Below are 23,679 nucleotides of genomic sequence, written 5' to 3' on the forward strand. Positions count from 1 at the left end.
AACACTTCTGGATTCTTCCCTCCTCCACCCCTCCATTACTCCAGTCAATCTAACTAACAAACTCACATATCCGCAACTCAAAATAACTCATAATAATACTAAAACTGTACTCATATTTCCCTATACTAATCCACCACTAATTTTCTTTTGGGTTCCGGAGTAGCGTGCTACTCGCCGAAAAGTGATTCTACGCCTCGTCAGGGGTAGTAAGCGCTATCTAAATACTATTAAAATACAATACAATAATGGAAGAAAAGCCCTGATGTGCACTGAGTAAGACATGACCTCCTGCAGAAGAGCCACCTATCGGCGTCCCGTTGCACTGCAACCTGAACAGCCGAAGGAGAGAACCATCGGGCCTTTTACCCTACAGTATGAAGACATCTAGTGTCAGAAGAAAGACTCTGTATTCCCCCTACAATCTTTGACAGCAGGGCTTTAAGGGCTCTGAAAAGGGGAGTAGCCTAAGAAGCGTTAACTATGAACCTTTTCTAAAACCCGTGGCCTACAAGATTAAGGGCGTGGCTTAAAACAAACTAAAAGCCTGTTCTTCCCATATGTACAACCTGACACTACCTTGGTGCCTCCCTGTGCGCGTTCTGTGATGTCTTTCAGACTTATCACACAGTAACATAACTGCACCTACAGCAAGCCAAACCTTCTACCTTTGGCAATGCTTGTTAGCATTACCATATAAAGGAGAAGCAACAATGGTTTTATTGTGAATAATTAAAATTCAAAATGTTTCAACTCTGAAAATATGAGAATGTTGATTAAATATTACTTAGGTCTGTGGAAGGGCTAGTATTCTTCTGAGTATGGTTCCTCTCTTCAGACCACTTTCCCTCTCCCGTTGTTCTGTTGGACATGTACGGCCTTTATCTCCCAACATCTTTCTCAGATGTTCCATCTGTATATCTCAGACCTCATGTATTTCCTGATCAGCGCTCTCTTTTCACTATCCGTCCTTTAGGTATTTTCTTGCATCCTCTTCTCTTCTCTGCCCAAATACACGCTGAACGCATCCACTCCACTCACCTATAGGCACTGCATTTTTTTCTACTATCGCTTTGTCAATATTTCTACAGCGCTGCACTTCCTTCACATACATAAGCATACAATCACAATTACAATTAGGGATTATTGCACTGTGCAACCTGCAGGGAGGCCAAGAATTGCATGAGCACTTGTTCTGAACAATTGTATGAGTTTTCGCCAGGCACTGTGAGAAACACATACTGCCCTCAGCTTTAACATCCCAGCTCTCAGTTGTATTCCACTCTAAGTACCAACCCATAACCTGAACTCACACTGACATCTAGAGGCCACTCAGTTCACAGTACGCAGCACTATACCAGAGTGATATGCCACACAATTACAGAAGGATCCTGGAAAAACACAAAAAAGCAAATAATGATGATATAAAAGATGTCAAAAGTAAACATGAACAACATCCCTGAGATGGAGTACAGTCATTGCTCAGAAATCGTCAGTGTTTTTGCCTTCAAAGTTAAGAACATGAATATAGGCTCGATAGAGACCCTTTGCAATGTCAGTTTTTATGTTGAAGCCTACCAGACAGTGCAGCTGTCTGGTTTCTAAAGACTTCTTAGAGACATTTTGAATGCTGACTTAAGACTGCGTTCGGCCATTACTTACCATTGGCTTTGCGGTTTGTAACTCACATTCTCTTGTTTTCTATTTGCTGGCTTTACTTTTTTAGGCTGCCTAGCATGTCTTTGTCGCTCCGGTAGAGAATAGCCTGTTTACTGCACTATTCCATGAGTGCTCCTTTCTGTGAAAAGGTCTTTACATTTTGTACTTATCTTGAAATATTTGCTGTGCATTCCAAGCCAGAGGTCAAATGTCAGGCTCTGTCTTCTGAGGGAGCTCTGTGTTTACTTTGCTTTCTCTAACTTCAAACTGAGAGAATTTATCTGACAAAAAGGAGCAGCTTTTTTCTAGCACACAGCAAAACATATGTGTGTAAATGAACTGTGCAAATATTTTAGACTATATGAGAATTAAGAAAGCACAAACTAAGGCCATTTTTTGTAATTCCCAAGTGTGGTGGAAACCAACATTTTAATTCGATCAAAACAAATCAGTACGCTAGGTGATGCCATTTCCACATATTGTTTTGTCCTGCATAGTTTTGACAGTAAAACTGTAGGTCTGTTCAAATCTATTGGTCATTTCAACTGAAAATGTGTTGTATGTAATGGCAGTGCACTATCACACCATGCATACTCCTCTTTACAACACTCCACTCTCTGACACTCTACTCCACTCTAGTCCACTCTACGGCACTCCACTCCACAACACTCATCATTCCACTCAATGACACTCTGTGCCACTCCACTCTATGCAACTCAATGCTACTCTATGCTACTCTATGCCACTTTACTTTGCTCTCCTCAGCTCTATGCCACTCAGTCCTCTCCTCTCTGTCACTCCACTTTATGCCACTTAACTCTACACCACTCCACTTTACGCCACTACACTCTGCAACACACTATTCTACTCCACTCTATGCCACTCCACTCAACTCTTTGCCACTCCACTCCACTCTAGCTTCAATCTATGACACTCCACTCTCTGACATACCACTGTATCCCACCCAATCTACTTTATGACACTCTGTCACTCTACTGCACTCTACACTACTCCACTCTGTCACTCTACTCCACGCCACTCCATACCACTCCAATCTACAGCACTCTATGACACTCAAAGCCACTTCACTGTAGGCCAATCTAGTCTTCTGTATGCCACTCCACTATCTGCCACTCCACTCTACAACACTCTATGCCACTTCACTCCATGCCACTCTATGACAGTCTATACCACTCCACTCTACTACATTTCACACCACTTTACTCCACTCTACAACACTCCACACTACATCACTACACTCTTTTACTTTACTCCACACTATGCCACACCATACCAATTCACTCTACTCCACTCGACTCTACAGTACTCCACTCTACAACACTTGACTCCACTCTACCTCACCGTATTCCACTTAACTCTATGCCACTCTATGCACTCTACTCCACTCTACCCCACTCCACTCTACAACAGTCCTCTCTGTGACACTCAATGCCACTTCACTCTCGGTCAATCTACTCCTCTCTAAGCCACTCCAATCTGTGCCACTCCATTCTGCAACACTCCACTTTACATCACTCTGCTGTACGACACTCCAGTTTCCGACTCGATGCCACTTTACTCCACTTTGCGCTCCTTCATTCTATGCCTCTTCAATCAATGACCCTCCACTCTTTGCTCCTCCACTCCATACCCCTCTACTTTATTCCCCTCCATTCTATGCCCCTCCAATCTACAACACTTCACTTTACGACAATCTATGCCCCTCCACTCTATGACACTTTACTTTTCTTCACTCTATGTCCCTCCACTCTATACCCCTTTACTCTACACCTCTCCACTCTAGGCCACTCTATGACACACTACACCAATCCACAACACTGTAAGCCACTTAACTCTATGCCACTCTCCTTTGTGCCTCTCTACTCCACTGTACTTCACTCTACACCACTTTACTCTATTCCACTATATGACACTTTATTCCACTCTGTGTTATGACACTCAACTCTACTCCACTATATGCAACTCCACTCTGTGACACTGCACTCCACAACACTCTACTCCACTCTGTCACTCTACTCCACTCTATGCAACCCTACAGTACTCCACTCTATGCCACTCTACTCAACTCTATCCAGTCCACTCTATGGCACTCTATTCCACTTTATTCCATCCCACTCTACTCCAATCTACTCCTCTCTACTCCACTCCATGACACTCTTCAACCCTCTACTCTATAACCCTTCACTCTATAACCCTTCACTGTATGACACAACACTCTACTCTAAGAAACTCTACTTTACAACACTCTACTCTCCCAACACTTCACTCTACAACACTCCACACTGCGACACTCAGCCTATGAATCTCAATGCCACTCCACTCTATGCCGCTCTAGTCCACTCTACAACCCTCTGCTCCACTCTATGCCACACTCCAATCTACTCTGCCCTGTACCACACCACTTTGTGGCATTCTAGTCCCCTCTACACCCTTCAACACTCTACTCCACACTATACTACTCCTTTTACCAGGGGCATCTTCTTCTCAGTGGCGATGGAGCTTCGCCCCACTGGCTTTGCCAGAAGCAGAAAAATAAAACAATAGTTTTCTATCAACTTATTTTTCTGCTTCTGGCACAGCAGTGCAGGGAGGGACAGGGCTGGGCCACGGGAGGTGGGAGGAGGGGAGAGTGCACTAAATGCACATGTGTGTTTGGCCGGTCGTCTGAGGCTGGCCAAACTCACATGCACACTTAGGTTTCTCCAAGCCCGCTGGAGAAACAGCATAGACCCCAGGCTTGCCTGAGCGGCAATCACTGCCGCTCAGTTCAAATCCTGGTGCTGCTTACATGCTATGCATAGCATGTAAGCAGCACCAGGATTGCTGGGGAGCCTGTGCTGGTGTCCCAGCAGATGCTGGGACACCAGAACAGGCAACGAGGACGAGCGAGGTGGCAGGAGAGGACAGCTGCAGCGATGGAAAGAGGTAAGTCTTTTTTTATTATTATTTTTGATTCCCTCACAGTCCCCCACCACCCCTTCCCTTGAAATTTGTGGCCGCTGCCTTTAACACCACTCCACACCTCTTTGCTCCACTTTACCCCAAGCCACTCTACTCTATGACACACTACTCTGTTCTACTCCACAACTTCACTCTACACCAATCCACTCTAATCCATTTTATGCCACTCTACTCAACAACACTCTATGGCACTCCACTCTGTGACACACTACTCCACTCCATGCCCCTCCACTGTATGACTCTCCACTGTACGCCACTCCACTCTACAACGCTCTGCGCCACTGTCCTCCACACCACTAACTTCTAGTCATGCTGAACAGCATCCATGCTGGTGTACAACATAGCTAAAACACATTGGCAAAGCCAATAGCCCTTACATAGGCGAGTATATCAGCTTTGCCAATGCTTGTTATTACTACTAGAGGGAGCCACATCAACATAAAACCTTTGCGCGCGAGGACATCTGGTTGTAGAACGAAACTTTTGCATACCACACCAACATATGGTAAAGGGCCTCCCCCAAATGAACAGACATATTCTACTAAAGCAAAGATGTTTTACTGTCAGCCCCACCAAAGAAATAAGCATTAGCAAAGTCAAGAGGTCTCGATTGTGTGAGATAGAAACACGAAGATGAGCAAACACATTACACTTAATTGAACTGCATTAAAATGAAATGAATGTGTTTGGCCACGTAAGGCAACGTACGTGGACGGTTACATCAAATAAAAGGTGTATATACCCCCCCCCCCCCCCCCCTTCCACAGATGTGTGATCTTCCAGTGGGCGCTCTCGCCCTTCTCCCTTTTACCGTCAATTATGGACAAAAATACCTTTTTGATGTGAGTGGCCGCAGTTTATGAACATTTACAATAGCATTGGTCATGAATAGGTTCATCTCTGTGGTATCTTGTACATCGATGTCCTTTGCTCCTAATTGGTCATTCAATGAACGTCTTTACTTTTATTGCACACGTTCGTATTTCATAACTTGCCATGCAGCTTCTTCACAGCCATAACATCTCTTTATTGGTTGACCATAAATCACTTTCCATCACATGTCATGGCAGCTTATTCTGCTGTTTACTTGGTACAGCGGGTGGTGGCTTCGAGGCTTCCCTTGCTACCGAACGTCTGGCGTTCACAGCCCTGAGGCCATGCCTGGACTGCAAGTAGCATGTCCTGTGCTGACCATTTCTTACCCCTTTGTTTGCCCTCGAGTGTCCATGTCCTCGTGTGATGTTAGTTTTTTTTTTTATCACAGTAGCTCCCCCGCACACCTCTTTCCTGGCGGCTGAGACGCTCTCAGTAGTTTGCTGTGGATGGGTGGGATGACTCTGGAAGCCGACAATGAGGAGGACCGCTTGTCCCGGTCGCCTTTAGGCTGCATTGAAAGCCTGCCCCCTTCTTCCTCATTGGGCCTTTCAAATTTGTTGCCTGGCGTGCTTTCATGCTTTCCAGGCTACCTGCCCCTTTGTTGCTGCCGACAAAGGGTAGGGGGAGGTAAGCCACTGTCTCCTATGGGTTGGCTACTGCCTCCCGGACAGGTGGAAAAAAGTAGAAAAGGAGATGAAAATGTGCAAACACCTTACATGCTAATTAATGTAAAATGCAAATATGTATGAATGTTTTTAGTACAAGGAAGATATCGTACTCAAGCAGAGATAATAAAAACAAGAAAAATGCGAAAGAGCTATATAGGGAGCAGCAGGCAGGGGAGAAAGAAATAGCACCCCAATCACGCCAAGAGCAGTGGACGGGCAGGGATTAACTTGAATCATTCTGTGCTCCTTGGTCTCTGTTCCACAGAAATGACTGGAAATGACGTTTTGCCTGTACTGATCAATTAAGGAGGCTACCAAAACAGTGACAAGAAGCTAGCAAATGGTAAGCAATGGGCGTACTGCAAGCCCTTTTTGTAGGCAACAGTGTCTCGCAAGCAAGCACATGTGCCAGCGCATGCTCTCGCAGACTCAACCCTAAAAAGAGGTTTGGTGCCCCTTGAACTTGGCTTCAATGAGCACTGTAGTCTCTGGTAGCAGAAGAGACAGGTTTTTATCGGTCAAACCATGAGAGAGCAGCAGGTATTGGAAGACATATCTCATACCACACCTCAAAAGACATGAGAAGGCTTTCATTGCCATATTGATGACGTGCCTTTATTACGTACTTCAAATAACCATAATTTGCCCAGCGTTTAACAGAGCCATTCATTATTAGCCTGTGTGTATTGTCTTTACAGTAAACACATAATTTGGTGTGTGAGTACCAGGCTCCTTCTAGTGTAATCCGGACATCTGGTTGTGCACCCAGCACAGTGGGAGACAGCATTGTGGTCCAGCATAGTATGAGACAGCTCACTGGTGCTACAAGGAGCAAGGTGTGAGACAACCATCTGGTCTTGCACACCACACTGCGAGACAGTGCACTGAAGCTGCACTCAGCAGTGTGGGATAGCGCCCTGATCTTTCAGCCATCACAACGTGAGCCAGCACACTGGTGCTGCATCCAGCACAGTGTGAGGCAGTGCCCTGGTCTTACACCTAGCACAATGTCCTGGTCTTACACCCAGTGGAGTGGGAGACAGTGCCCCGGTACTACATCCTGCACTGTGTGAAACAGCGCCCTGGTGCTGCAACCAGCACAGTATGAAACAGTATCCTGGTCCAGGATAGGGTGTGACATAGCACTTGTGCTACAAGCAGCAAGGGGTGAGACGACGCCCTGGTCTTTCCCGGCACAATGAGAGGCAGTGCACTGGGTCTGCACCTACCACAGTGTGAGACAACGCCCTGGTTTCAGAGCAATTACAATGTGAGACAGCATACTGGTGCTGCGCCCAGCACAGTATAGGGCAGCATCCTGGCGCTGCATCCTGCACAGTGTGAAACACTGCCCCGGTGTCATACCTAGCACAGTGTGAGACAGCACCCTGGTGCTGCAGCCAGCACAGTGTGAGGCAGCACCCTGATCCATCACAGTGGTGGACATGACCCTGGGCCTACACCCAGCACAGTGGGCGACAGTACCCTGGTGCCACAAAATCAACACATTGTTATGAAGGATCCTCGTGCGACACCCAACAGTGTTCAACAGCACCCTAATGTAACACCGAACACAGATAAGGAGCATACTTGGGTTTGTTCTTTAGTTGCTTACCACTCATTCCTCAGTCGTTGGAACTTATTGCGTTTTTCCATGGTTAAATCAGTTAATCACCAAGTGCATCAAATTATAAATATGTTTGAATGTGTAGATATGTGTGGTGTATGAGAATAAATGTATATGAATCTAGTTACAGTCTGAATTTGATATTTCTACTAGCCTCCTCCTCATTCCAGTTTCTGTAATCTGGTTTCAACTGCCCACCACACGCATAATACTCTTATGACTGAGGCTGTGTTGAGATACTGTAGTTCAATAACATTTTCTATGTAATTGTGCATAAAACAGTGTTAGGTGGCTCACTAATAGGCAACCCATATGGGGGTATTCTGGGACTGTTATCTGGGATTTACCGTGTTGCATAATGCTTCATATCACCCGATTACACTAAGGTATCCACTAATACTGTACAGAGTGCACAGCGTGACAGAGAGCACAGTATTAGTGGATATCATAGAATGATACACAGTACAGAATTATCATAGAGGCTAGCATGACACTAAGCACACTTTTACCATAGACAGAAACCACCAGGGTCTTTGCAGGCTCTCTAGTGTGAAAGGCCTGGTATGAGACACCAGACAGCAATAATGGACTGGTAAATGTGGCACCCAGCACAGTCAAAATAAGGCAAGGCAATTAGTGTTGACACACCCAAGTGGTAATCCCTAATGAGGAGGAAAGGGTAGGACCTTCTTATAAATGTATGAGAATAGTGACTACAACCAATCAGATGTCTTTCCTCTGTGTCACAGGTACCTCAGTACCGTGGGGACGTTAGGTTAAAGTGGGCTATCTTGTGTGAAACTTTTTAATTTACGGCATAGGTACTCACAAACATTTTCTCATGGGCCTAAAAGTATGGTTGTTGACCAAGGTCTGCACTGAAGACAGCATGGTGGGTGTCAGGAGAGTGTAAGGTGGGTGTGGGGGAAGTGTGGCATGTTTACGGGGAGGACAATGAGTTGTTGAGTTATTTTGAGGGTCAAATCATATCCGTCCTATGTATTTGGCTCCTTTAATTGCCATTATGTGCTAGAGGTAAGTGTGCCACTGAAGGCTCCAGCCAGATGCCTTGCTTTGGCTCAGCAGAAAGTTGTCTTGGACAATCAGGGCCAAAATGAACCAAGCCTTCATGTGGCTTTTTTCTGCCACCCAAGCTGCAACCTCTTGCACCAAGAATGAGGAACAAAACATAAGTTTTGATGTAAAGTTGCAAGGAGAAAGAAATATCTATCTAGGCGATGTATTGCATGAGATGAAATCAGAAAAGCTGGGATCAATATGGGCTTATCCACATGACCAAATTGTATGATCACTGGCAATTATTTTATTTCACTTTGTCTACTTTGTATTTATTATTAAATATTAGAGGATCTTGAAATACATGAGTTCAAGATGTGAGTTGTACAAAACCTTCTCATGTGTTTTAATTAATAAACTATGTTGTTCGATGTACAATAAGAACTTAGGCCACTCAGAGCATAAACCTTGACAATTGTCTTGCCACTTTGTTTACTAATGGCAAAGATGTCAGGGCGTGGGGAGGCGTGAATATTTCTAAGTTCATATATGTAAGCTAATACTTTTAATAAATTGTGAAAAATTTAGTGATCTAATCTGATGCACTAAGGTGAAACACTTCTGCTTGTGTAAATGAAATACACTTTTCTACATTTTTAAGAGACTTCGGGCCTGATTTAGGTCTCGGCAGATGGAATACTCCATCACAAACATTACTGATTTCCCTCAGCTGTATCACGACCTCTATAGGATATAATGGGATCATAATATGGCAGACGGGATATCCGTTACGTCTGTGACAGAGTATTCCCCTCTGCCAGGATTTAAATCAGGCCCATGACCATAGTTTTATATATTGGTTACAAGATGTCTTTAAAAGTAAAGGTGTTGCGAAAGATTAGTGATGCAGGGCATTTTTCCTGCTTCTTTTGCTTTGCTTCACTTAACGTAGAAATAAATGCTTGCCCGTTTGTTTAAAATCTTTACGGATGTTAGCTCTTTAAGCCCAGTGCCTCTGTTAACCAGTGGGACAAATGTAAAAGTCAGGAGGACTACAAGCAGCCCGTAGGCCAAACATCCCAGTTTTAAGGTGTTAGGTAAAACCCTGCTATCAGACACCAGTAAGTGATAATGGACTGGTATTCATGCCACCCAGCACAGTGCTGGAAGCACCCTGGCGTGGCACCTGGAGAAGCAACCTGGGGTAGACACAAGAATATTCATTGTGCAGGACAGAGCCTATCACTCTGATTAAATACATCTGTATCTTCTACTGCGCCACAAGAAAGCAATTGCAGTTGTCTTGGTTGTGCTGGGAACAATTAGCTATCTTGTGGGAATTTAGCTAAATCGCTTGATCTTACTCAATAGGGTGATCCTCTGCACTGAACAACTTAGTGCTCACCCCAGACACTTCTTGGGCCAAGATGGGTGCTCACTGATTGAATCTTCACTCCTAGCTAACTTGGGACATTAGGGGTCGAAACATCAACGTTTATCTGTTTGGACTGCCAACTGCCTATGAAACACATCTGTGATATCTGTTCAGTGAATGACGCAGTCTTTCGCTTTCAGAATCAGGCTAGGGACTGTCAAATGCCCCAAACCCTGTTCTATACACCTTATTGCACCTCTCTTTCTGAGCAGTCTGAGCACTGCCCAACACTGATTTATGCAGCATCTATTTTGTGATAACTAAATAAATGTACTCCTTGGTACTTATATTCCACCAGCTGTTGTTTTCAACTGGTGTACACTGTGATTAAGCAGACTTAATCCATAGTCATTGTTGAGTATTCCTAAAAGTGACTTGATTGCAGTCACTGTAATTCTCACTATGCTGATGTGACATTAAGTGCAGTGTTAGGCTCGTGGAAACCTCAGATTAGCCCCCTAGTGTCAGATCCCCAGAAGTATGACTTCCAGAGCATTGTTTTTGGTATGTTATGTTATGTATATTTGTAAAGCAGGCTATCACCAGCGACAGTATCCTGGTGTGGTGCAGGTGTGTAACATTCAGAAAGATGTTAAACAAACAGGCAAGCATTTATGTATATGTTAAGTGAAGCAAAGAAAAAGAAGCAAAGAAGGTGCCCTGCATCACTTATCGTAAGCAACACCTTTACTTTGAAAGACATCTTGCAACCAGTATGTGAAGCTGCCAATTTGACCAGGCAAAACAAACCTTTTGCCAGGCCTCAACCTTCCTTTTTAATACATACACGTCACCTCTAGGATATGCCCTAAACAGCCTAATGGGCAGGATGCAGTATATTTAAAACTTTGGGCGTGCCCTTTTAACTTTTACATGTCCTGGTAGTGAAAACCTCTTAAATTAATTTTTCAGCACTGCAAGACCTACCTCTCCCATAGGATTATATTGAATTAACTTATAACATTTAATAAGTGCTAACTTTTATTTGGGAGCAGGTGAGAATTTTGAGTTTGGTATCTGCAGGTAGGAATGTCAAGTTGGTGTCTAAAGAACTGTAATTTGAAGCCCTCTGTAATGGCAAAGTCAGATTTTAAGTCACAATTCCGAAAATGCCACTTTCAGAAAGTAGCCATTTTTTGTCCCAACAATTTGGTGTCTGCTGCCTGTATCCGGGGTCATATGACTAGGTGTACCTGTGTATTGCTCCCAGACAGTGAAACAAAGGGCCATAGGTGTTGGCAGGATGGGCCATCTTTGACTTCATGGGGGGTAGCTGTCACCTACCACACTTGCACATCACGAAGGCTCTGACTGAGTGCACTAAAAAAGGGTTTAACACTACTCTGTTGTGAGCCCAGGCAATCTGGGGACAAGGCAGGAAACTCCAAACACCTCTGGGAATGCAAACGTCTAGGTCATTCTCCTACTCCAAGGTGGGCACCAGGTATGAATATGGATCCTCAGACCCAACTCTTCAGTACACCTCTGGACTATTGGAAGACTCAGAAGGACTGCTACTCTGTTGCCCTGCTACTCTGCTGCCTGAGTGACAGACTGGACCTGCTTCTTGAACCTAGTACCACCAAAGTGACTCCAAGGGCTAGTTGGCTGGCCTCCTGACCAGAGCCTCATGGACAGAAGGCTACAGCCACCTTGAACTCAGCGCCTGGACTCTGTGTGCTGTGAGTCCTACCCTCCCAAGTGGTGCCATCCCAGTCTTGGAGCTTTGAAAGTGATCCTGAAGGTGGTTTATCAGCCCAGCTGTGGTCCCAGCAGAACTGATGCAGGGTGATGTATCAGCTCACAAAACTCTGAATCAGAACCCCTGTGCGACACATACTCGACACAGGCCTTCACTTCTCAGGCCCCTTGTCAACTGCATCCTCGATGATGCAGGACTCTACATTGCAAGTCCTGCGAACTCTTTGATCCAGCCGGTGCACGATACACCTTCGACGGAGGACTTTGCATCTAAACCCCTCATTGGTGGCATTCCAGATGATGACGCAGGACACCATATCACAGCCTCCCAGTTTCCAACAACCACCACTGTGTGATGCATCGCCACACCAGGACCTTGCATCTCCTCTGTTGCATGACACATCCTCAACGCAGGATCTCCACCGCTCCTTAACCACGATTTAAGGAACTCTTGATCAGCGGACCTAGCTGAGTTCCTGTACCCAACCCACACTACATCATCGTAGGCCTTTACTATTGTCTTTGTCCAGGTCTGGCATGGTCAGATAACCACAGTTGACACTTTGTGCTTCAAGCCACTATTTTTACTTAAACATTTAAAATTGCATATCTCCTGTCCTATTGGATTCTTGTCATTTTGGTGTCAAGTAATTTATAAAATTGTACTCTATTTTTCTAAATAGGTGTTGGATTTTTCTTGTGTTGTGTTTTCACTTTATTACTGTTTGAAGTGTTGCATAAATGCTTTTAAATATTGCCTATAAGTTAAGCCTGACTGTTTTGTGGCAAGCTACCTGGGGGTTAAGTACAGTTTAATTTGGGGTTTGCTTGTATCTTCACCCTGACAGGAATTGTGGCTGATGCTAAAGTAGGTTTTCACCCCCTCAACCAGTAACCCAATTTCAAACAGCAAAGGCTGTCTTACAGAAAGCGCCCTGGTGTGCAACGGGCATCTGAGCCAGCTTTGTGTGACCCTGGGACACTTTAATATTACAGCAGGGGCTGCAGATGCTAGTGTGGCCCATGCTATAATACAGATAGCACTGGCGCACATGTAGCACCAGTACTATCTGAAGAGAGCGTAACCTCATTTGCATGGGACCGTGGCCCCATGCAAATGAGGGAATGTTTTTGCCTCTGCACCTGTGCCAAGTTATGTGTGGGAGCAAAGGCAAAGAAGCTGTCCGGGGCACGACGAAAGTGCGCCACAAAAAGGTGGCTCATTGTCAGTGCACCCACTGATGGAAGCTCTCTGTAGGGGCTCAACATCCCCTTGCAGGCAGGTGCAGTCACTCACTGCACCCACCTGCAAGGGAATCTCTAATCTGTCTTAAAAGTGCAGCCGGGTTGCCACCTGCACAGTGAAACACTGAGCAGCTTTGAAGCAGCAGCACCTTATTTCAGTTGAATGTGCTGCCCCCATGGCAGCATGAATTCACAGCTGCCCTGAGAGCAGCTCATTTTTCATAATAGATCTCACTTTCTATGTTTGCTCATAGTGCATCTATTCATTTTTACACATGGTAACACTATCTGTGGAAAGACTTCACCTCATTAGTACCTGCCTAATAACCACATGCAGCAATAAAGAACTGAAAGTAGACTAGTCAACTTTTGCTAACGGCCTGCCACTGCACAGAAACTAATAACACAATTTTTTTGTAAGTTTTGATCCTTTTGAGCTAAAAGCATTTTTTCTTGTTAAAATCTAGCAAATTATGAATTAGGTGGCAAACGTGGCAAAACCATAATTATACAGAAACACCACTGTTGCATAATTACATAATTTCAGTGGCACTGTATAAACTTCGGGCCAGATTTACAAGGCCCTAGAGCCTCTTAGCATCACACTAGCGTCATTCTCTTTTTACACTAATGTGGCGTTAAGGAGGCCATTCTCCTTCACCATATTTACAAAGTGGCACAATGCTTGCATTGCGCCACTTTGTAACCCCTTGCGCCACATTATGCCTGCACCAGGCATAATGTATGCAAGGGGGGGCATTCCCCAGCAGGGAGGCCCATAAAAATGGTTCAGTAAAATTTACAACATTCCACTGTGCCATTTTTAGTGTCATTTTTAAAGCCTCAGAGCAGTTGTTAACATGATGCGCCCATTACTTTCAATGGGCCTCCCTTTACTTTGCAGGATTAGCGCCACAATTTATGGCGCTAATCCTGCAAAGTACCACAATAGCGTCCGACCCTATTGTCTGAACAAGCACCATGGTATTGTAAATACAGCGTACACATGGTGTCATTAGGGGGGGGTGGAAGAAAAGTGGCGCATCACAGCTGTTGTGCCACTTTTTTGTAAATCTGGCCCTTAGTCTGATATAGAAGTGGGTGAGCCTCTTAATCCTCGAGTCAGAGACCTGGCTCTGGCTCACCTTGAGTTCCTCTTAGAGTATCGAGCCCAAAACTAGCCGCGATGTAATGTGGCTTCAGCCTGCAACCCACACTCTACCATTATGGGCCAAGAATTAAAAACAAAGCATAAACCTTTGGTATTAAAAATAAGAGGTAGCCATATAGTGGGTGAATTACTTATGTGAAACCAGAAAACCTGGGACCAATCCTGGCTTCCCCGCTCGATCAAATTTTGTTATCCTGGCAAATGTTTCATTTTACAGAGACTCCTTTTTCTCATCATATATGAGACCAACTTCCAAAATGTGAATTCAGGATGTGCACTGTACAAAAATATTCTGATGTCTTAAGGTGAAATGCTTCTGCATGTGAAAGAAATCGTTTTCTTTTTATTGTAAAGAGACTATCATATTTTCACACAATGTTTGTTGCATGATTTAGGTTTCAAATATTTTCACAGCTCGACTGGTGCATGGGATCTTGGAGCCAAGCCAGGCTCTTGGGTTCGCGCTCCCTATTCATTTCTTGGCTTGCCAACCTCTAGTGTGATCCACAACAAACATTAGCGTGACACCCAGCACAGTGTTAGCAGGACCCTACAGTGACCCTGTTACCATAGACCCTAGAGTGATCCCAAACAGACACTAGTGCCACCCAGAACAGTGTTAGGAGATAATCTGGTCTTACCTGGGAGTCGTGTTTGGCTTCCAGGACGCCTTTGGGCAGCACCTTTGTGTAACAATCTGCACAGTCTTGGTGTGCACTGCTGTGTGAAAACCAGCAGCGTTAGTCGGCTCTCTAGTGGGAAACCCTTTATGGTGTTCCACCAGTTGACACCCAGCAAAGTGGCAGAGAACACCCAGTTGCACAGTTTTAAGAATCAAGTTTGATTCTCATGGTATTCGCTGCAGTGGTCCAAGGAGGCTGGTGGCTCAATTAGACCTGGGTGCTTGCCGGTGATTTATTAACACATTTTGCAAACTAAGTGGGGAAGGCAATTTTCCGCCCTGCTTGAAATGAGTTGTCTAGTCAAAAATAACCCTCAAAAGACAAAAACCAAACTCCCACCACGCCCTAGTGTTGCTCTCCTCTGATCCCCTCTATCCCGCATAGCCAGGTGGTAGTTTTATAGTCATATCAGTGATCCCCACCCAGTTACTGGAGTGGCTCGCGGGGCTTTGTTGGGGTGGGGCAGCGTGGGAGGTGAAGGGGTGGCACACGTGGGGGGACAAATTACAAAAAAAAAAAGTAAAACAAATCACTTACCTGCTTCTCCGCTGCGCCGCTCCTCTCCCGTCGCTGCAGGCACAGGGTCCCAGCCTGCCCCGCTGCCAATCCTGACGATGCTCAAAGTAGCATTAGGATTGGCTCAGAGTACTCCCAGGCAGACGGGGAGCCAGTGTATGCTCTCTCCAACCCGCCAACTGTGTTGTTGGGCTGGAGAGAGCCTACTGCGCCCGAGATGGCTGGCCAAGCATACATGCGCACTGAGGGGAATGCACAGTGCACTCCACTCATTGTCGTCATCTACCATGGCCCGATCCTTTAACAAACAAAATGATAATAAACCATCGTCCTAATGGAGGAGTCGCAACTACCCAGTTATCTTCATATATGTCTGTGAATCCACCCACCTTTCCGTTTGGCGTTTGCGTAGATGAGCTCAGGCGTGCAATGCCCATTGGGCTAAAAGGGCTCCAGTACCCCACCCCTCCACCCCCCTGGCCTGGGGGAACTTGCCTCACGGAAAGCTCACAGAGTGCAGAACACTGTTCGGGAAGTTGCGTCGGAGAAGGCCCTTCATTTCCTTTAAAAGACAGGTTCAGCATCTCCTGCTGCTATGGAGTGTTTCCTCAGGAAGAAGTGGAGGTAGCTGGTGATTCACAAGATCCTAAGGTACACACCCCACGGTGGGGGGTCTCGCTGTGCAGGGCAATGTGTTTGAGCCTTCACTATTGTTTTAAAGTAGAGCTAATGGTTGCCGATTAGGACTGGGATGTGAGAGACCATCTGAACTTAAAGGTGATCTCTGGCCCCTCCCAACTCGACTGATACCCATTGGAATTTCTAAGAAAACAAGGTAGAAAATGACAAATTGTACTGTAAGGAATTGCATTTATTTATAGTGCTTATTACCCACGAGGAGGGGTAGCAAGCACTATATAAACCCAATAAAGGGTATATTTGTTTCGTTTTAAATGGGTTTGCAGAAAATGACAAATTGGCAGAAAAGGACAGAAAACGGCAAATTGTAGTGTATGCAAAGGCGTTTCTATACAGCAGTTATTACCCATGAGGAGTGTAGCAAGCACTATATAAACCCAATAAAGGGGTGGGTTTTTCTCTTTTCACATGGGCTTGTAGAAAACGACAAATTAACAGAAATGGACATAAAATGGCAAATTGCACTGTATGCAACAGCATTTATATATAGCCCTTATTACCCAGGAGGAGCGGCTGCAAGCACTGGATAAATGCACTAAAGGGGAGACTTCTTTTCTTTTTGCTCGGCTTTTCAGTGCTTTAGTGTTCACCAGACAGTCCAGACTTTTCGATCAATAGTATCACATCCTCCATTCTGTTGGGGGAGAGGTGGCTTGTGATCTGTCTCCAAAAATGTCCAAATAGTGGCTAACAAGTTAGGAACTTGCCAAGAGGTTTAGGCTGTACTTTGCTTCGATGGTTGCTGGTGGATGGTAGCAGCACTCATAAACAGGGTCACTGTGCCAGGGGTGTCCATTGTCGCCGATTCGGTTCGCGTTGGCACGGGAGCCCCCGCCATGCGTTATCCATCAGGGATATACCTCCGCTGCATTGCGTTTACGCTTCCACCTCCGGCCATATCTCTCTATGCAGATGATATGGCACTCTACGTACAAGACCCGGAAGCATACTTAACCCCTCTTATCAGGGACTACATTAGGTTTGAAAGGTACTCTGAGCTCAGTGTTAATTGGGTGAAATCGTCCATAGTACCTCTTACAACAAGTACAACCCCTCATCCCTTGGCATATCCTTTGGAATGGTGTCCGGATCCTGTTAAATCCTTAGGAGTATGGATTCATAGACACTCGGACTTAGTAATGACCTACAGTTATGGAACAGCACTGTCCAATCTAGAGGACAAGGTGAGGCGCTGGTCAATCCCGCCCATGTCAATGGCGGACCGCATTGCAGTCATGAAAATAATTATTCTAGCTAAGTTTTTTATCTCTTCGTATAACTCTCAATCAAGTACTTTTTTAAAAGCTCCAATCCCAAATGGTATCCCTCGCCCAGGATTAGTTGGCGCACGCTGAAACTTCCTTACGATCAGTGCGGGTTCAATGCACCGGACCTCTATTTATAGTATGTAAGCACCAGTGCTTAATTTGTGCTTGTTGTTTCCGGTGCGGAGCACCGGCCCTTATTTGTGAGGGCCGGGGCTTATTCGTCTGCCTCAAGCATTAGCTGAGAACAAAAGACACGTGGGAAAGATGGAGGAAGAGAAAAACAAAAAAAGCGTCACAATGGGGGAAAGCAGAAAGCTGCAAGAGTGAGCTTGTTGGGGGGGGGGGGGGGGGGGGGGGGGGGGGCTTTAAGAGGTTTGAAGAAGCCCGGGATGGCTTCAGTATTACGCTGCCTCAGTATTCCGTATTTGCATATTTAATTGCAGCAGCCGAGTGTTTGAGAGGAGGGCGTTGAGCACCGGCTCCTGTTTATTTACAAATTAAGCACTGGTGTGCACACAGTACTGGTTTTACCCAACGGTGTACACTCCTCACCTAGCCCTAGAACATGATGATGCATTCCCCATCCCACTGAGAGCGATGATACCATATACTCGTGCACCAGGGTCTCGTGTGAAGATCAACACCGTTAGCAGTTCTACAAAGGTCTGGCGAGAGTTGGGCAGAAGGGCAGCCAAGACCCCGTTATATGCCCCGGCGTTCCCATTACCATGCCACCCTAACATAGCGGTAACACACGAGCCAGATGCTATGACACTACTGGGCGAAGCAGGGATAAGAACGCTAGGGGACGTATTCCCGGGCGGGAAGTTCATAGAACTGACTGAGATCGTAAGTGCACAGAACCGTTCTCCCCCGTTACATTTCGCATATCTCAGGCTGTGGGCGATGCTCAGAGCTCTCCTTCCGCAGTTCCCTAGGGACCGCCCCCACCCCACCCTGCAGGCCCTACAGGTCGTTATCACTAGCCCCTCCCGCAAAACCCTTCTAACTGAGTTGTATCTCGCTTGGCAGCAGGACGAACGGGTAACACCGAGTGCAGTATTGGGTAAATGGATCGCTGTCCTAGACTCGCAGGTCAGTGCAGAAGAGTGGAGCTTCAGCTGTGTCCAGACAGGACACCTCAAGGAAAGTGGAAATATGCGAATAATACACATGTTCACAGCACTATACACCAGCTCGGCTGTTCAAATATGGCCTGCGATCTGAGGACCACAGTATGAGGTGTGGGGGAAGGGGGACTGCTGGGTTGTACCTCGATCCATCAATACTGGGAGCACGTAACACGTATATCACCAGATGTAGGAATGGAGCCTGTATCATGCATCCCCAGATGTCTCTCCTGGGATATGTCAAACCATTGCAGCCGACCAGTCGCAAGCTAGTGGCGAAATCACTGGTCTTTTGCTAAATGCAGAATTGATATAAAATGGTGGGAATCAGTTCAGTGTGTTAAACAATGGTTAAGAGATCCAGCATACTGCAGAGACCAATTAGAAACATACCCTGAGGAACTACCAGAGGCGTCATGCCGCGGGACATTTGGAGCCCACTGTCGGTTTACCTGTTGACTGCACCCGAAGAGACCACGTGACCACATAGAATAGTGGTGGGCAGTTTTGTTTCATTTATACTTGGGATATACTGGACTTGAACACAGGGCAGAAGCTCGTAATAGATTGTGATATTTGGCATATAAGACATCATTGTTTTACATGTTGTTTACACTTGGGAGATAAATATTTTTTAAAAACAGGGCCACTGGAATTATGCGACAGGAGATGAGCAAACTCTGTGGCAGGGGTGACTAAAGTATCTGACAACAATAGGGATACTATGCTGTGTAACGTGGCACATTTTGTGATAGTATCACTTCATTATTTTGACGTTTTATGCATTTGGCTTAAGGTTTGAGTTCACTAGTACTAGTTTAAAACACACATACAGGAAAAAGTAACTAATAGTGGCCAGTCAACCTTCCTGTAAGGCCCTTGACTACCATCAATGCATCTCACTTCATTTTCAGTAACTTTACATCCATTCGCGATGAAAGCAAATTTTCTGCTACAATCTCCAATATGTAGCAAATGCAAATCCATAATGATATAAAAAAGGCTGTGGGCGCAGAATTACATAATTCCAGTGGCACTACTTATTAGTGGGACAGGCTGTTTTAAAAAATGGGCGCAGTCAGCAGTCCGGATTCTCTGAGTAAAATAAAGCTAGAGACTGTTCTGTCTCAGTTAGAAGGAGAGCTGAGGCCCGATCACTGATGTTGCTTGTGAGTCTGTCATGCAGTACTGGCTTCGGGGTGATGGCTTGACAATAACATCATGTTACTCAGTTACTCTAACAGTCAATACTCAGGCAGTGTTGCAGAGCAGCCTGTCCCCACTCTCCTCTGCCTCATACTTGCTCTGTGGCTAGGTTTGGCTAGAACAGGATATGCACACCACAGGAGGGACACACACAAGGTGCAGTATTCTCTATGCCTTTGTCGAGGACTGTTGGGTGCTAACCTTTCATAGTCCACTTCAGAGAAGGCCTTTGTGTGCCTGTTGCCCTGCGTGTTTAGTGGATGGATACATAATGGACTGAAGAGGAGGATCAGCTTGGCACTGGGCATGGGCAGTACCTGGAACTGCGCCTATTGAAGCTTTCTGCTGCAGCCGCATGGTACGCCCCAATCAGCCCAGCAATTGTGGGGTCTACCTGTTGATCATCTTTCCCATCTCTGCAAGCGAGAGCTGGAAAACCTTGAGATGAAGGGAGGAGGACTGAGACACACATACATTCCAAAGGCTCACTTGAAATGCATTTTGGCTTCTCAGCCTTGCTGCTGTTTCTCAACCTGATACGTTTTTGCAGTCAGCTGGTGCCTGCCCCACCTTCCACAAATCTATGCCAAATTCAAACCAGGAAGTGAGCCACCTCGTTGAGCTGGCACTGCAATGCCCATTGGGCCCCTCAGGGGAGCTCTTTGCCAGATATCTTCTCAATTTGCCAAAGTAATGCTAAGGATATGTCGTTTATCCCAGTATAATGGTGGGAAGTTGGAAAAAGGAGTGTTCTAAAATTGACTACAGATATTTCTAAAAATATTTTTAATACAAAAAAAGTACATAGGTCAAGGTTAAAAAGGTGAAGGAAGTCGGGGAATGTAATGATCCTGCCTTCTCCTGAATGGAAATGGTGTGGTCCAATGTATTATTAGTGGTATTAATGTCATTAGTGTGAGGTCAATATGTTTCATGCCTATATCACGTAGATCGATTGAGTGGCATTTCTTCAGGACCAAAAACTATATGGGTGTACCGAATCTTCACTCGGGGAGAGTAAGGGTACTCTGCACTGAGTGCTACCCCATTTCAGTGCTTGGTGTGTAGTGTAACTTACATTGGGATGTGGATGCTCTTGCAGTTGGTCACCTTTAGTAAGATTCAGGCCCCTTGGTGCTCATGGTCATTGCGGCTTCAGACATTATGCTGAGGCAGAAGCGGCTGTCCATTCACCTACCCTACGTCCACAATCGTGACATGGCCTGCCTCTGATAGGAAGTGAAGGGAAGGAGAATGAAAATGAGAGAGAAGGGATTGATAGAAGAAATTGTGGAACAAGATAGAGAGAAGAGGTATAGAAAAGTGAAAAAGAAAATTGCAAATGTGTGAGGGAATATTGAGTGAAAAGAGGAGAAAGAAATGAGAGAAGAATGTGACTGAGACAGCAAAGAAGAGAAGAGTGTGGAATGGGAGATGGCGGAGTGACTGAGGTGTGAACTAGCAGCACAACAATTATGCTAAGGCAAATTATACAGCACATTCCACCAATTCCTTTTGCTCCCTTCTTTACCAGAAGTCTGGATGTTATCTTGTCTGTAGGTGATGCCAGTGCTCGCAGTGGATGTCGCAGGAACCAACCTCCAAAATAACATTTTGAACTCCAGCACCTTGACGACTGGAGATCTAGGTTTGAATCCAGATTGACACTTGCCTGAAAATTGTGCAGTTCTGGCCAGATTACTTAATATCACTGTGCCTAAACTTTAGATTTGTGAGGTGCAAGTGTAAGTAATTCAAAGATTTAAGCCCCCCGCTTGAGACCACTTCCCATAATTTATAGTACTCCTGTGCTAATTAGCTAAGTCTGTGCAATATAAATATCAACCAATACTTGTTCTTACATTTGTGAACAGGTATTCCCCTTATTCCGGTTTGTGAATGCCCCTGTCATTTGAGCTCTTGTTGACCCATCCTCATTTTGTGGCAGACAGATATAAGCCCCCCATAATGTTATTGATGCCAGTACATGCATCACATCATTAAAGGGATTCATATAAATCTACTTCTGTGTCCTAGAAGCACATTCTTGTGCTCATTGGGAGATCCTCCCACAAACATGTTCTTGTTCCTTGGCATTTATTTATTACGCGTCTTGTGTTGCTTTCAGTAAGAAAAGACGCCTCTCCACTAAAGTTTCCCTGTTTTCATTTCTGTGCGTCAGACATGAAGACCAGACACAGGGCTCATTTGGTGTTATCTTCCAGACATCTGATGATGCTTGCAGGTCTGGTGGACGCTCCTGAAGTCCAGTGGTGCTAAATGTCTCAGGGGAAAGCAGGGGCAAAGCCAATAGATCAGGCTTTAAATCAAAAACAGAGATGCATAACTGCTGTTAGCATGAGTTGGCACGTGAAAGATGATCACACTGGCTCTGAAGATGCCTCCGTCCCCAATGCGTGAAGTGGTAGCCCCACCGCTGAAGCCTGAACTACTGCCCCACCCCTTCAAGTTAAAACCTAGTTGCGACCCCGGATGCACTTACCGGTCCCGAGAGGCAGCAGCACACAGAGGAGGCGCAGCATGGCGCGGGAGCCACCCGGACTCAGGCGCGCAGAGAAGGCCATCAGTGCGCCTGCAAGAGCAGTCACTTTCTGTCAGATTACAAAGGCGGCCAGACACCAGGATGGAAGGAGGGGTTTCCTCACACAGCTGCGGTCGGCGATTTATCTCCGAGATCTTTCAGCAGCCTCAGAACGATCTCGTGATGTGTGTCTGAGGTCTCTACTTCCCGGAGAGAGAGCTCTCCGATTAGTTTTCTTCCTCCCTATCTATATTACAGTTCTTTACGTTCTGATGTCTCCGCTGCCGCGTTAGAGACGTGTTTGCTCTTTAGGCGAGAATACGGTCGAACTTTCCGTAGACAGATGTTTCTGCAAGAGCCTCAGAGAGAGATGATCGTGCTGACGTGTCTCTGTGACTAATCAGGCGAAAGAATTAATGTTTTTTTTTTTAAAATGCTGGTATTGCTCAAAATATCGTTCTTCCTCCCAAAGGACTACGGGCAAATAAAAGTAAAACACATTCTTTCTTTCTGCTGCAACATGTTTTGAAAAATCTTCTGTTGCACGCACATATGCTGCCGTTTTATTATCGGTAAATTGTGGGAACCCATCGCATGAAATAGTGGCACGAGGCAGAGATTCCCCAGACACCTCATTAGTACGCTATTCCTTCGCATAAATTATACCTGCTTGAATTGACACGGATCATGTATTTACTAAAAATACAAATCTGGCGTTTCAGGACATTTTTTATGGAAATTCTAAGAATTTGGAGGAACTCAGTTTGTTTTCTCATAATGAATTTAATTATAAAACGTGTGTATTTTCATACACCACCAAGGTGATATTTGGAGACAAAAAAATACATTTTCAAGTATTTATTTAATTGAGATGTGTATGTTATAATCAATACCTGTGTTGGAAATCCTAATCTGTAACATTAGTGTAACTCCTTGCTGGCTGGACCTGTGAGGTCATCACCTGAGCAACAGGAGTGTTGCGCGAGCCTGTAGCGTCGGTTTTGCTCTGCTGAACTGCCTGAGATTTCGCGAGTTGTGTATTTTATCGCTCTACCCATTCCACGGAGTTTGTCTGCCCCAACCTATGTTTCAGAATCGACTTGACAGGGGACAGATGGAAACATGAAAGGAAGTGAAAAAGAGAAGTGTATGTAAATTCCATGCAAATGGCAGAGTGTGTGAAATTTCATTTTGTGGACTGCCTGTCACCAAGTACTTTTTAGATCTTTTCTTTTAGAAAACATTGCCGAAAATGCA

General features: G+C 45.3%; 1 protein-coding gene across 1 annotated transcript in view; it reads right to left on the reverse strand.

The window, feature by feature from the left end:
- Nucleotides 1-22,806, reverse strand: part of LOC138245756 (hepatitis A virus cellular receptor 1 homolog) — a 133,422-nt gene extending 110,616 nt beyond the window's left edge. The window contains exon 1 of the mRNA XM_069199637.1: nt 22,384-22,806. Within this exon, the coding sequence (XP_069055738.1) occupies nt 22,384-22,465 (82 nt within the window). The 5' untranslated portion in view covers nt 22,466-22,806. The remainder of the gene's footprint in view (nt 1-22,383) is intronic.
- Nucleotides 22,807-23,679: the final 873 nt, after the last annotated feature.

The sequence above is a fragment of the Pleurodeles waltl genome, chromosome 7, assembly GCF_031143425.1.
Source record: "Pleurodeles waltl isolate 20211129_DDA chromosome 7, aPleWal1.hap1.20221129, whole genome shotgun sequence".
Classification (NCBI taxonomy): domain Eukaryota; kingdom Metazoa; phylum Chordata; class Amphibia; order Caudata; family Salamandridae; genus Pleurodeles; species Pleurodeles waltl.